General features: G+C 34.0%; 1 protein-coding gene across 1 annotated transcript; it reads right to left on the reverse strand.

The window, feature by feature from the left end:
- Positions 1-3,833: 3,833 nt before the first annotated feature.
- Positions 3,834-15,750, reverse strand: HELRODRAFT_159828 (hypothetical protein; the record flags this gene model as incomplete). Its single annotated transcript, XM_009011667.1, has 17 exons — positions 3,834-3,976; positions 4,761-4,994; positions 6,443-6,543; positions 7,789-7,891; positions 8,266-8,538; positions 9,163-9,281; positions 9,601-9,700; positions 10,052-10,300; positions 10,643-10,723; positions 10,885-11,079; positions 11,251-11,484; positions 11,653-11,766; positions 12,101-12,372; positions 13,181-13,296; positions 13,547-14,101; positions 14,792-15,028; positions 15,412-15,750. The coding sequence occupies 17 exons, from the start codon at positions 15,748-15,750 to the stop codon at positions 3,834-3,836; spliced, it is 3,465 nt and encodes a 1,154-aa protein (XP_009009915.1).

Raw genomic sequence — 15,750 nt, forward strand, 5'->3', positions numbered from 1 at the left:
TTTGTTCTATTGGCTATTTTTTTTACATACAGTTGTTATTGTTGTTGTTGTCGTGGTTTCAGCTGTTGTAACTTAGTTGTAATTATTATTATTGTTGTTCGTAGTAGTGGTAGTAGTGGTTGTAGTAGTAATAGTAGTAGTAGTAGTTGTTGTTGTTGTTGATGTTGTTGTTGTTGTCATTGAATTGAAAAGTTGTGAGTCTCGGACTCTCAGTAGGGCAGTTTTTCTTGGCGGTCCGTTCTGCATTTTTGTATCTTTTGTATAATTTTGTATACGACCTCTATATTTTTGTATCTTTTGTATAACTTTGTGTACTTCTTGTACATTTTTTTGCATCTTTTGTATAACTTTGTGTACGCCCCGTATAGTTTTTGTATCTTTTGTATACCTTTGTGTACTTCCTGTATATTGTTTGTATCTTTTGTATAACTTTGTGTACTTCCTGTATATTTTTTGTATCATTTGTATAACTTTGCGTGCGACTTGCGTTTTTATTTGTATATTCACGAGTGTATGCCTTTTAAGCATTTTAGTGCCCGCCCTGAATATTTTTTTCAATTTTTAGATACGTATTTCTACGTACGGCTTGTACTTTTTGTAATTCTCTGCTGTTATCTTTGTATTGATGTGTAGTTATTTGGTTATTTTTTTTGTTTTAAATGTAATTATTTTGGTATATTTCTGTATTTGTATGTAGTTGTTTTTGGGTATCTTTAAACTTTTTTCTGCATTTCGTTCGATTCATTGGAAATTTTTTAGCTTCTTATCACAGAGAGGATCAACTGATCTGTGGAAAGCTGCACATCTCTTTCAACATCAAAATTTTTATTTTTTTTTCGTCATTTTTTATCTAAAAAATTAATGTTTTGAACAACAAAAACAACAGCAACAACGCAACAAAAACAACAACAACATTAACAACAAAAACAACATTAGCAACATTAACAACAACAAAATTAACAACAACATCAACAAAAACAACAACAGCACCAACATTAACAACAACAACATCATCAACAACAACGACAGCAGCAGCAACAACAACAACAACATCACCACCAGGTTCGCACGATAATCTGCGAATGGTTGGCATGGTGCTTAGGAATGTCAAGGCCGGGCAAGGACCTCACCCGAAAAGTCCTCCTACGTAAGGCCAGACTTCGGGAACTAGAAGCCAAAACTCCGCCATCGCTGAGTCTGATTTCAAATGTGAAGGACCTCGACAACCATATTCCACTGCACAATTCCGAAAACCTTCTCTACTCACCTATTACACCATGCAGTGGGCCACAGTACAACTTCAGGGCCAGCCCTTCCGACAACGACAACCTCATCATCAAGACTCCCTCCTCATGTTCATCCACTCACAACCTGGCTGGCTACGATACGAATAGAAGCAATAGCAGTCGCCAGGGTCACAGTGGCGGCGGTAGTAACGTCTGCTGCCACCATCATATTCATCATCACCACCAGCAGCAGCAACCACCACAACAGCAATATCAATTTCAACAACAATATCAGCAGTATCAACAACAACAACCTCAATATATACACTACCAACAACAACAACAACAACAGCAACAACAGACACACCAACAACATCAACAACAAACGACATTTCAGCAGCAGCACAGCTGTGCCAGTAACTATTCAACCGGCTCGAATTCCAATGCATTCGGTATCGGTTTCAACATCAAAAGCGAACTACTCGCCATCTTAAACGAGTTGAGATTCATGACCAAGAGAATGAAGGTAGATGACGTCATTATCAGTTGTACTGCTAACCACGCGTTATCACCAATCACGTTTTTTTTTAAATTATATGGACATACATATAAATAAACACACATACAATGGCATGAACACTTCTTATAAACACACCCACACACACACAGACATACAAACACAAACATACAAAAACACATACAATGACACACACACACACACACACACACAGACATACAAACACACATACAATCACACACACACACACAGAGACATACAATCACACACACATACACACACACAAATATACAATCACACACACAGGCATATACACACAGAGAGACATACAAACACTCATACATACAAACTCAGGAGGATTCAGACAAGACTGACGAATGGAATGACTGGAAGTTTGCCGCCATGGTGATCGACAGACTCTGCTTCTGCATCTTCTCCACCTACCTCGTCATCACCACAGCAGCCATTTTTATTTCTCCAAGCTGCGTCTACAGACCGGATGTGGCAAACTATTTGCTGAATAAGAATCAGTCGAGTAATGGCTGACCCGCCGTCAACCAATCAGGGATGGAATTATTTAGGAATATTCTTTAAGGATTTGAAGCGATGAAATTCATCGGAAAATCTGACAGAAAAATGGTATTAATAACAATAAAATTAGTATTACTACTAATAGAAATAGTAATATTAATAATAATAATAATATAACTATGATAACAACAATAATAATAATAAAAATGCGTATAAACATTTATAAAACATCTGTAGGTGTGTGTGTTTGTGTGTTTGTATGTATGTGTGTGTTTGTGTTTGTATGTATGTGTGTGTGTGTTTGTTTGTGTGCGTGTGTGTGTGTGTTGTTGACACATTTGCACAACACGTCTGAGATTTAATTAAGAGAGGATAACATTTTAAAATAACCGTCTAATTTGTTTATTGATTGTTTAATGTATGTCATAGTTATCAAATAGCATGGGAATAATGCTTTTGATTTGAAACATTTGTCAAAGTATTGAAATTAGTTTAACAACAAATGTTTAATTCGTTTTACGGATGCTTAATAATCGTTTAAAAGTCGTTTACTGAAGGCCTAATTTGTTTAATAATTACAATAGGTAACGTTCTCCACACACACACACACACACACACACACACACACACACACACACACACACACACACACACACACACACAAACACACAAAAAAATTCACACAAACACACAAACACAAACACAAAAGCACATTACACACGTGTTCTAGCGAAAATTCGTTAAAAATGCATCAATAAAAAAAAATGCAAAAATAATCTTCAAGTGAAAATTTTTTGAACAATGTTAATACCGGAAATAATTTCGGTAAAGCTGCGAAAGTATCCGTTTAGGCAGATTAAAATTCATATATTTTATACATGTATTGTTGTATTTATATGTGTTTATATATATATATATATATATATATATATATAGTTTATCTTTATACAAGTAGACTGAGACGTGTTGTTTAGGTTTAATTTATTATTAGAGTTAATACTTTGTTACTAAAAGTTTGTTCTTAAAATAAATTTTTATGTTATTTTTTTATTTAATGGTTTATATATTTATTTATTCATCCATTTGTTCGTTCGGTCGTTCATTTATTCGTTCGTTCGTTCATTCGTTCGTTTATTCCTTCATTAGTTTATTCGTTCATTCATAGATTCAATTAAACTTTTCTTATCTATTCATTTATTTATTTATGTACTCATTCATCTGTTTAATAATTCATACATTCACTCTCTCATTACTTTACTTATTCACTCACTCACTCGCTCATTCACTCACTCGCTCACTCACTCACTCACTCACTCATTCACTCACTCACTCATTCATTCACTTATTCATTCATTCATTTTGTTTTTTCGTAGAGTATTTTTAAAAGTGTTTAATGAACTCGCGCATGTTTGGAATAATGTTGAATAAATGTCTTAATTGGTGTCTACCTTATTTCAATTAATCCTCTTTTATATAAATTTATTATAATTATAATTATCATCATCATCAGCAGCAGCAGCGGTAGCGGCCGCAGTAACGACATCATCGTCAGCTACAACTTATTTCTGTTTTTTTCCACGAAGTAGCCAGCGAACGACGACGACAAACAGTGATGAAGACGACAGGAATGAAATGACCATCAGAGATATTTGCATGATGAGGACGTGTTCACCACTGCTCCCACCACGATAACTCACAACACCTGCAGATAATAATAATTATAATTATATTATCAATAATAATATTAATAATAATAATAATAATAATAATAATAATAATAATAATAATAATAATAATAATAGTGATAAGAGGTGTTTTTAATGAAGTTTCCTTTTAGTGCAAGTACTTGAGTACTTAGGTTTAAATTACCAAAACTCAAGCTTCAAGTGCTAATGTACGTCTTAGATAAGGTACTTTTTACACAAGTACTTAGATCTCAAGCACAGACACCAGTACTTGGTTCTCGGTCAAATGCACCCACCAACTCTTCTAGGTACATAGGCCTCAGCTGAGACGCAACCAGCCGAGTTTAAATATTACAAATACTTCAATTTCAAATACACAACAAAGACCAAAGGCGTGAAGATAGTCTATCAAAGCTAAAACACCGAAAAAACTGCAGAGGAAGAAGAAGAAGAAGAAAAAGAAGAAGAAGAAGAAGAGAAGAAGAAGAAGAAGAGGATCTTAATTATAAGGAAAATAATGTTTACTAACTAAACAAAATTGTAAGAACTATGGGCCGGTAAGCATATCAAACTTGAACTTGGAATATAAAATAACTCAAACTTACTAAAAACTACTTCCTAAGAGTTAGAGTTAGAGTTGCTGCTACTACTGCTGCTGCTACTACTGCTGCTGCTGCTACTGCAGCTGCTACTACTGCTGTTGTCACTGCTAATAATAATAACAATGCTACTACTACTAAAAATTACTGCAGTTAAATAAAATATTTGCATTTTACAGAGACAAAATCCAAATTTTGTTACTTTCATCTAAGTCGCCGATCTCCATTGTAAAGTTTTCCTTGCTCTGGTGGTTGTCGTTGTTGTTGCTTGGGACGATAATGTTGTTGTTGTTAATGCTAGGATTGCTGTTGCTATTAGTGCCATGCTCGTTGTTGATGTTATATTTGTATAAATTGTTGTTGTTGTTGTTGCGGTATTCGCTCTTGATTTTGCCAATTTTTGTAAATATGAAAGGTATGTTCAATTTTGTTCTTCCTGAATCAATGTTATTGCTGTTGTTATTATTATTATTGTTGTTGTTGATGTTTTTGTTATTATTGTTATTTTTGTTGTTGTTATTATTGTTGTTTTTGTTGTCTGCGAACATTTCATGATGATGATATTCGGGCAGTTTATTGTTGTGGAAGTAGAGATTAATATTATCATTATCATCATAATCGTCGTTGCCATCATCATCATCATCATCATCATCATCATCATCATCATCATCATCATCATCATCATAAAAACCATCATCATCATCATCATCATAACCACCATAATGATCATCGTACTGCCCATCGTCGTCATCATCGTCATCATCAATTCTTTTCTTATTTATTTCTTTCATAAACACATGAAAAGTATCGCCATCATCACCATGCTCATCATCATCTTCTTCCTCATCATCATCATTGTCACCATCATCCTCAGCTTCGTCATCACCATCGTCATCATCGTCGTCGTCGTATTCATAAACTTTGCTGTCGTCATCTTGCATAAGATATTCATTACCATCATTACCATTATTATCATCATCATCATCATCATTATTATTGTTATTATTGTTATTATTATTATCATTATTATCGTTATTATTATTGTCATCGTCATCATCACCTATTATTATAACGAGACGTAATTTGAAGTGGATGAGTGAGTCTTTATCATTGGACGATGATGACCTAGAAATAATAACAATAACAAAAACAACAATAATAACGAAAATATAATAATAATATTATAAATAATATTAATAGAAATAATAATAATTAAATTATTGATGATGATGATGAAAATTAATGATGAAAATGATGATATTTTGATGAATAAATATTAGGCTGAGAACGATGAAAGTTAAATTGTAATATTGATAATAATGATAATAATAATAATAATAATAATAATAATAATAATAATAAATAATCACAACAATCATAATAATAAAAACCTTTTTATCCGTACTCTCACTTCTTCTTCATCACCATCTTTATCATCAATATCAACATCATCATCATTATCTCTACGTTTTATCATCCTATCATTATCATCATCATCATCATTCGCACGACCACCACCATCATCATCATCATCATTCGCACGACCACCACCATCATCATCATCATTCGCTCGACCACCACCATCATCATCATCATTCGCACGACCACCACCACCATCATCATCATCATCACCAATTTTTAAAATGTTAGTACCGTTGTTGTTTGTTGCTTTATTGTTATTCATGTTTTCATCATCATTGTAATCATCATTATTATCATTATCAGTATCATTTTTATTATTATTATCATCACCAACACCACCACCATCATCATCATTATCATCATCATCATCATTATTATTATTATCATCAGTATTATTGTTATTGTTATTATTATCACCACCACCATCATCATCACCGTCATCATCATCATCATTATAATTACCGCCCAGAGTCTCGAAATTACTAGATATCGGAATCGAATATTCCGATATCGTTACGATACTGGCATTAACATCCTGCTCGTAATCAAGGACGCTCTTGTCACTATCAACAGACGTCGAAAGATAGTTACTACTACCACTACTATTACTACTTCTATTATAACTACTATTACTATAATCACCACTACTGCTACTACTACTAGTACTACTACAACAACTACTGCTGCTGCTACTACTACTATCACTGCTGCTACTACTGCTGCTGCTACTGCTAGTAATAAAGGTAGTAGTAATAGTAACAGTTGAAAATGTGTTAGTGGTAGTATTGGTAATAGTAATAGTAGTAGTAGTTGCAGTAGTAGTAATAGTAGTAGTAGTAGTAATAATAGTAGTAGTAGTAGTGGTAGCGGCACTAGCAAGAGCCATAGTAGTAGTAGTAGTAGTAGTAGTAGTAGTAATAGCAGCTGCAACAGTACTGGTAACAGTATTATTATTATTATTATTATTATTATCATTATCATTATTATTGTTACTTACGCCTTTATTATTATTAAGGTTATTTTTAGCGACAGTAATTTCACTGGCGTAGAGGTCAATGCGACGGTTTTTATTTCTATTCTTCATCCTTAATCTTCTTTTACTACTACTACTACTACTACTACTACTACTACTACTACTACTACTACTACTACTGTTATTGTTGTTATTGTTATTAATATTACTAACAATATTATTGCTAAGGCTACTATGTTTAATGTTTTTATCATCAACCAAATTACTCAAGCTATTATTATCACCTATATTATCATTATGGTCTAGATTTGGACTTTTAGGAAAGTAGTTAATGGTGTTACTGATAAGAAAATTATTACTACTACTTCTACCACTACTACTACTACTACTACTACCACTAATACTACTACTACTACTACTATTACTACTGATACTACTACTACTACCACTGCGACTATTTTGGCTTCTATCGCCATTACTACTACTACTACCTCTACTACTACTACTACTTTTGCTGCTACTACCGCTACTACTCTTACTACTACCATTATAATTTGCATAACTGGCATGGTTGTTTGGTGTAGTATTATTACTCACAGTTTGAATACTGTTGTTGTTGTTGTTCAAATTTATATTAATATTGCTTACAATATTATTATTATTATTAGTAGTAGTAGTAGTAGTAGTTGTTGTTGTAGCAGTAGCAGCAGCAGCAGCAGCAGCAGCAGCAGCAGTAGTAGTAGTAGTGTGGATGATATTTGATGAAAATGTACTACTGTTATAAGTAGTACAGTAAGTTTCTGAATCAATAAGTACACATGAATTGCATACGGACTTTAACGTTGGTTTTAATTTTTTTACATCTTGCTGTTGGCTGCAGAGACCGAAGGCTTTTGTTTGTTGATGTTGTTGTTGTTGTTGTTGATGTTGTTGATATTCTTGTTGTTGATGTTGAAGTTGTTGATGTTGTTGTTGTTGTTCATTTTGTAAGAAATTAAATTGAAGATATTGCTGTTGTTGTCTATAATGTTGTTGCTGTTGTTGTTTATGTTGTTGTTGGGGATGTTTAAGGTAATGTCCTACAGTTTCAGCTTGTCAAAAAGTTAATTTAAAACCATAAATTATTTAATCAGTTAATTAAGTTTTTCATTAATGGCTATATTTTCAAACAGTCTGAAAATATTAAGATGAATTTCAAACATATATCAATAAACGACTCAATCGATAAATCGAAAAATCTATATCTCAAAAAATTAACCGTCTACAGAACTGGCAATCAAAAAAATTCATCCCCCACTAACCAATCACATACCTCTGCATTCATATTTAACATCTTTGGTCTCTCCGCCAATCAACCCCCCACTTCCGTCAAACCATTGATTGTCGTAAGTACACTTGAAGACCGCCATCTTCAATTCCGTATACGGTCCGCGGGTCCATTTCGTCCCAAATAATTTGTGATGCTTAGGGCAGCGTATGAAACAGTACTTGTAGAAATTTTCGGCACTGTTCACTTTTAAACAGTCTAAATAACCGTTCGTTGGGAGGATGTTTTCGAGCGGGAAGGAGCAATTTGGGATTAGATCTTGCAGGGAATGGGATTTGAGATTGGGATTGTGGTTATTTAGAGATGGGATTATGCTTATTTGGGATTTATGAATGCTAAAATTGCTGTAAAATTTTGTTGAACGTTTAATAAATTCAATTAAAATACATTGATCTCGATGCGTCAACGAACCAATCAAGACATCTGATACCTATCATCTATCAAGAAGATATCGAGATATAAACTGTCTGCGATTGTTATTGCTTCTTAGCGTGGCTAAGAATGCAGTCACCATCCTTCTTATATTACGCTTTGTTTTAGTAATTTAATTAAAATATAAATAAAATCTAAATATAAATATAATTCAAATATAATTTATATTAAAATATAAATGAGAATGTATATTAACATTTACGAAATAACAATTTGAAATTTCAGCTCCTATATTACTTAGCTAAAGGCGTGCACATGTGAAATCAGCGAGTCTAATCAGTTATATATGGTATACAATTATTATAACTATCTAACCGAGTAATTTTTTTTAATTTTTTTAAAAATAAATTTTAATAAACACCAAAATAATAAAAGTTAGAATAATTAATAAACAAATATTAAATAAAATAAAATAAAGGAAACAAAATGAGGGAATGAAATATTGCTGACCGATTACATTGACGAAGAAATCACAGTGCTGAAGCTCGTCTGCAAGGCAGCTTACATGGAAGGTTCCGTCTTGGAAGCTGCTACCACTTTCGAGATTGCATTCCACTTTAATGTTGGGACTGTTTGTTTGTTTGTGTGTTTGTATGTTTGTTTGTATGTAGTGTGGTGTATGCGTTTGTTGCGTGTGTGCGTTTGTTTGTTTGTTTGTATGTATGTTTGTATGTTTGTTTGTTTGTTTGCATTTTTCTATATATGCTTGTACGTTTTTGCTTTTGTATGTACGTGTTTGTATGTTCATTTATCGGTAGTTTGTTTAATGGGATTTTATTAAATTGTTTGTATGCTTCTTTGTATGTCTGCCTGCTTGTATGTCAAACTTTACAACTAATCAACTTAAACAACAAAGCAATTTATATGAGAATTTAGTTTCATTCCTACTCGTTGTCTTGTGGGAACTCCCAGTTCACTTGTATCGAATCCATGTTCATTGGCTTGTAAACTGTTTGGTTTGACGGGCAGGTTATGTCAGTTTTTCTGGCTGGTTGGTGGAAAATTGGTGTTAGATTTTTCTCTTTGTAGAGTTCCAACAAAGTGAACAGTTACAGAACATCAACAAAAATTGTAAAAAAAACCATAAAACTAACAAAACTAACTTAATTACATCAACAAAATCGGAAAAAAATAACAAAAACAAGCAAAAATAACTCCGAAACATTGACAACAACAACAACATTATCAACAACACCAACAACATCAACATTAACAACACCAACAACAACAACAACACCACCACCAACACCAACAACAACATCATCAACACCAACAACAACAACAACAACAATAACAACAACAATAGCAACACAAACAACAACAACAACAACAACAATACCTCTCACGATAATTTTCTTGACGCATTGACTGCTCAAGCCAACATCATCGGTTACTACAAAGACCAAAAAATGTTCTCCGAGGTGGTAAAAAGAATTCTCAGGGGCTCCATGAATGGCCCCCTTGTAGATGCCCGAATTATCGCTCATGGACACGAGAGAGAGGTTGGCGACGTAGTGAGCCACGTACTCGCCGGGGTATAACTCTAAAATGACGTCATCGCGACAGTTTATTCTCGGTGGTTCTGTATCTGTATGAGTATGTGTGCGTTTTTGTCTGTGTGTTTGTTTGGTTTATTTTAAAATATTAGTCAACCAACTAGCCAACTAACCAATCGATCAACTAACTAACCAATCAACCAATTGACCAACCAACCAATCAATTAACCAATCAATCGACCAACCAATTAATCAATCAATTAATCGACCAACCAACCAACCACTCAATCGACCAACTTACTAACCATAACAAACCATGACGTCATAACTACTCCAGTAGGCCATCTTCCTCTCCTCATCGAGCAGACACTCGAAACTATCCGGCCCATGTACCCACTGGAAGGTTCTTTTGCAGGTGCTTCTACAGACGGTACCTATCGGAACCCTCTCTTGGTAGCAAGCATCGCTGTCGAATTGAGCATATCTATCTAACTTCGCTCGCGGGCACGTTATTGCTGGTTCGATTTTTTTGGAGTGAAATTATTCAAATTGTAAAAATTTTAAATTGTATTAAAGAATGAAAAAATTGTTATTGTTATTAGTATTATTGTTATTAGTATTATTGATGTTGTTGTTATTATTATTATTATTACTGTTGGCGGAAGCACAAACTCACAAGAAGCATCCACACAGTAGAACTTATGAACGTGCCTCCACACCCCGTACTCATCGCATTGGTAGGTAGTCGGACCCAGTGGGAAAAACCCATGTTTACATTTTAGCTCCACCATAGATAAGTAAGTGTAGGAGTTGTTTAGTAACGTGACGTCGTAGTTTGGATTCATCGGTAAAGTTCTTGGACACGTGATTCCTGGTTTGTGTGTGTGTGTGTATGTGTGTGTGTGTGTGTTTGTGTGTGTGTGTGTGTGTGTGTGTGTGTGTGTGTGGTGAATTCATTCCTTCATTTACCCATTTCTATCACCCGAACGTTCGTTCGTTCGTTTATTTACTCATTCATTCATCTGCTCGTTCTTTCACTCACTGGCACAAATTGGCACATCCCCCTTCCAGCTCCCGTCATCATCGCATATCAAATATGGCGATCCAAACAACCGGAAGCCCTTGCGACAGCGAAAGTGACACGTGTTTCCGTTTGTGACGTTTGCGCAGTTTCCGGAAATAGAAGATACTAAATAAGATTCGTCCCTCACGAGGCCAGGAACCAGATGACCAATGGCGTTCGGGATGGGGTCAAGGTCGGGGCACGAGAAGTAACCTTGGCCGTGGGGATGATTGTGATGAGAATGACGATGACGATGACGACGATGATGAAAACTTTAAAAATTTCCGAATCCAACTTTGAAAAATTTCTCTTTGATTAAAACATTGATAACCAACCATCTTACCGCCCATGACGTCATCATCACAATTCAAGCGTACTCACCTGGTCTCCGTTTATCGCAAACCGTGGAACCTCTCTGATTGGTTGTCAGCTCTTCCGGGCAGGGCTGGCAGGGGGCTGGGCTTGCTACGTTGCTATAGTAACCGAGTTTGCATTCTGATTAAAATTATTGTGAATATGAAATTATGGGCTAATTAAATAAAAAAAATTGAGTTTTTACGTATTTAATTATTGTACGATGAAATATCTAAATATATTCTGCTGTAGGTATCTGTCGTTGGTATCACAATCATCATCATCGTCATCATAATCATCATCATCATCATTATCATCTTCTTCTTCCACCTCACCATCATCATCACCATCATCATCATCTTCTTCCGTCATCAACTATTAAAATAATAAATATTATTATTATTATTATCATTATTATTATTATCATTATCATTATTATTATTATCATTATCATTATTATTATTTTTTTTAAGACCTGTGCATATTGCGTCGGCCATTTCGTATCCAGGTGGGCAGGAAAACACGTACCTACCCCGCCTAGCACTACAGGTGCAAATCTTATTATTGTTATTGTTATTATTATTGTTGTTTTTATTGTTGTTGTTGTTGTTGATGTTTTTGTCGTAGTAGGTGTCATCATTGAAGATCATATCATTGATGTCCTCAACGCTGTTGTTGATGGTGTCGTCATCGTCGTTGTTGTTGTTGTTGTTGTTGTAGATGACGTCATTGTCGTTGTTGCTGCTGCTGTTGTTGTTGTTGTAAGTGACGTCATTACTGTCGTTGATGTCATTATATTTGCTATTGTAATTACTGTAATTAATGTTGTATTCATTGTTGTTGTTGTTGTTGTTGTTGTTGTTGTTGACGATGTTATTGCTAATGTTGTTGCGACTTACAAAACACTTGTCCCGGTTAACTACTGTAAAAACGTCCTCTTGTATACCTGTAGCAACATCAACAGCATCAACAACACGCCAACATCATCATCAGCAGTAGCAACAACAACAACATCATCATCAACAACAACATCAACAACAACAACAACGTTATTATTATCAACAACATCATCATCAATAACAACAACATCATCATCAACAACAACAACAACATCATACCAACCGCTCAATTAACCAATTAATAAATAAAAAAATAAATTAATTGTTGAATAAATTAATTTATAGATAAATAACTATATATATAACTAAATAATTAAATTAATTAATTAATTAATTGCAAAGTACAGTTAACTAAAGGATTAATAATCTCATTATTAAATCATTCAATTTATCAACCGGCCAATTCATTGCGCTGTTAATTAACTAATTAATCATTCAATTATCCGACCAATCAATCAATTAACCAACCGACCAACCAAACAATTAATCAATCAACCAATCAATCAACTAACCGACCAACCAACCGGCCAAACAACCAGCCAAACAATTAATTAATCAACCAACCAATCAACTAAACAATCAATCAGCCAACCAACCAACTAATCAATCAACCAAGCGACCAACCTCCTTGCATTCGTCTACAAAATGAATCAAACTCTACAAAGTTCTCAATCGAGTAGACATGTTGTTCAGTGCTGTCAACATTCAACGCTATCGAGTTCAGCTCTTCAAAATTTGAGTTCTTTCCGATTCCAAAGGCAAAAATTTCCAACTGAATGTTTACATTTTCATCAATATAATACATTCATACAGACGGTTCACATTCCAGCAACATATCACCAATATATAGTGTATGGTCTAATCTCGCAGTGACCAGATTCAATTGCAAGAAGATCCTTGCTGCCTGTCACATGCAAGGTATGTCGATATACATTGAGAACAAACTCATACAAAACATTCACACGTACAAACAAACAAATAGCGAATCATGCAAAGATATACAAAATCGACAAAATACAAACTTTTGGCCCAAAACTTTTTTTGTCCCACTTGTCATCACGCGTAAATGACAGGATCATCTCTTCAGCAAACTTGGCTGGAGCCTCGCCTAAATTTGAATTTCCGTCAGAAATAAGCACTAAAATTTTCTTAGAGTGGGTCCGAGTTTGATTCAGTAGCGAGAATGCCGAGAAAAGAGCTTTGTGGGTGTTTGTGTAACCGCTTGTGTTGAAGTTTTTGTAGTCGCTATGGTAATCTAACTGTTCGTAGAGTGTGCATTTGTTGTTGTTGTTGTTGTTGTTGTGTGGAGTGTTAATGTAGGAAAAGTTGACCCGATGACGATGTTGTTGTTGATGTTGCTGATGTTGCTGATGTTTATTACTCTCATCTAGGATGATGTCAAGATCTTCATAATCGTCGCCATCATCATCGTTATTATTATTATTGTTATTACTATTATTATTATTAGTATTATTATCCCTTTTAAATCCATTAATGAGGATGGTAGGATCGTTATTGAAGGATATAACGGATACCTGAGCGCTGTCTTCCCCCACCGTCATGTATCCAAGCAGGGACTAGAGTGGGATGGATTAACATTGGGATTGAGATTTGGGATTGAAGTTCGGGATTGAAATTTGGAATTGAGATTTGGGTTTAAAGTTTGGGATAAACTTTTGGTATGATATGAGATCGAAGTTTGGGATTAAAATTTAGGATTGAGATTTGGGATTGAAGTTCGGGATTGAAATTTGGGATTGAGGTTTGGGATTAAAGTTTGGGATAAAGATATAGTAAGATTTGAGATCGAAATTCGGGATTCAAATTTGGAATTAAGATTTTGGATTAAGATTGGAAATTAGGCTTATGATATAAAATTAAGATTTTGCATACAGTTTGTAATTGAGATTTTAAAATTGAGAATGAAACCAGGGTGTTTTAATGTTAATTGAGTTGTTGAATGTTTCGTTGGTTGTTTGAAAAAAAGCTATATACAGACATTAAACTATCATTTATAATAATTTAATAATAATTAATAATAAATAATAATTATTATAATAATTTAATTTATAACAATAATAATAATAATAATTTAATAATGGCTTGATTGATAAATAACATATAAAATAGTTTGAATAATATAATTTGTTCCTCTGAGATTTAATTAAAAGAAAATAATAATAATATCAATATTATAATATATCATTATTTTTTATTCTCTATCAATGAAATTAAATATATTATGGATGGATAAACTCAACCATCACCTTGACAAATTGGATTGATTTTATCCATCCATCTTTAGCTACAGAGGCTGATGAATCTAGCATGAAAATGATATCTATCTCCTTTTTGGGTCTTTTCGCAAATGTTGCGTCAACAATGTTGATGTTGTTGTTGTGGCTGTTGTGGTTAATTTCAAATGGAGTAGTAGTAGTAGTGGAAGGAGTAGTTGTTGTAGCAGTAGTAGTTGTTGTTGGCTCATTGCTGGAGCTTCTTTTTTGCTGATGTTGTTGTTGTCGTTGATGTTGTTGATGTTGATGTTGCTGATGTTGTTGTTGTTGTTGTTGTTGTTGTTGTTGTTGTTGTGGTTGGTGTTGTTGTTGTTGTGGATAATTTTGTTGTTGTGTTGGATGCTGAAGATGAACACTTTGCGGCTTCTGCTGATTTGAAGCATGTTGATTCTGGAAATTTTGTTGCCGATATTGTTGTTGTTGATATTTTATTTGAAACTGTTGTTTTTGTTGATGTAGTTGCGGTTGATGTTGTTGTGGTTGATGTAGTTGTGGTTGATTTAGTTGTGGCTGATGTTGTTGTTGATGTGATATTGAATTATTGCTATATGAATACGGTACTGGAATAATTTTGGAATAATTTTTGTCAAAACCTTGCTTATGTTGTTGCGTAAGAAATTGTTGATGTTGTCGTTGAGATGATTGATATTGGTATTCTTGGTATGATTGGCGTGAGTTGTTTTGCCGATAATGTTGTTGTTGTTTTTGATTTTGTTGCTGTTGCTGTTGTTGTTGTTGATTTTGTTGTCGTTGTTGTTGATATTGTTTTTGATGTTGTTGTTGTTGTTGTTGATGTAAAGGGATTTGTTGTCTGAAGTTAAGGCGCTTAAAAAACGGATGTTTATTTTGGGTTTGATGAAGTTGTTGCAGCTGTTGTTGTTTCTTGGCAAGCGGCAACAAATTTCGCTGTTTTTGTTGTTGGAGTTGTGCAT

The sequence above is a fragment of the Helobdella robusta genome (genome assembly GCF_000326865.2).
Source record: "Helobdella robusta unplaced genomic scaffold HELROscaffold_1, whole genome shotgun sequence".
Taxonomy (NCBI): domain Eukaryota; kingdom Metazoa; phylum Annelida; class Clitellata; order Rhynchobdellida; family Glossiphoniidae; genus Helobdella; species Helobdella robusta.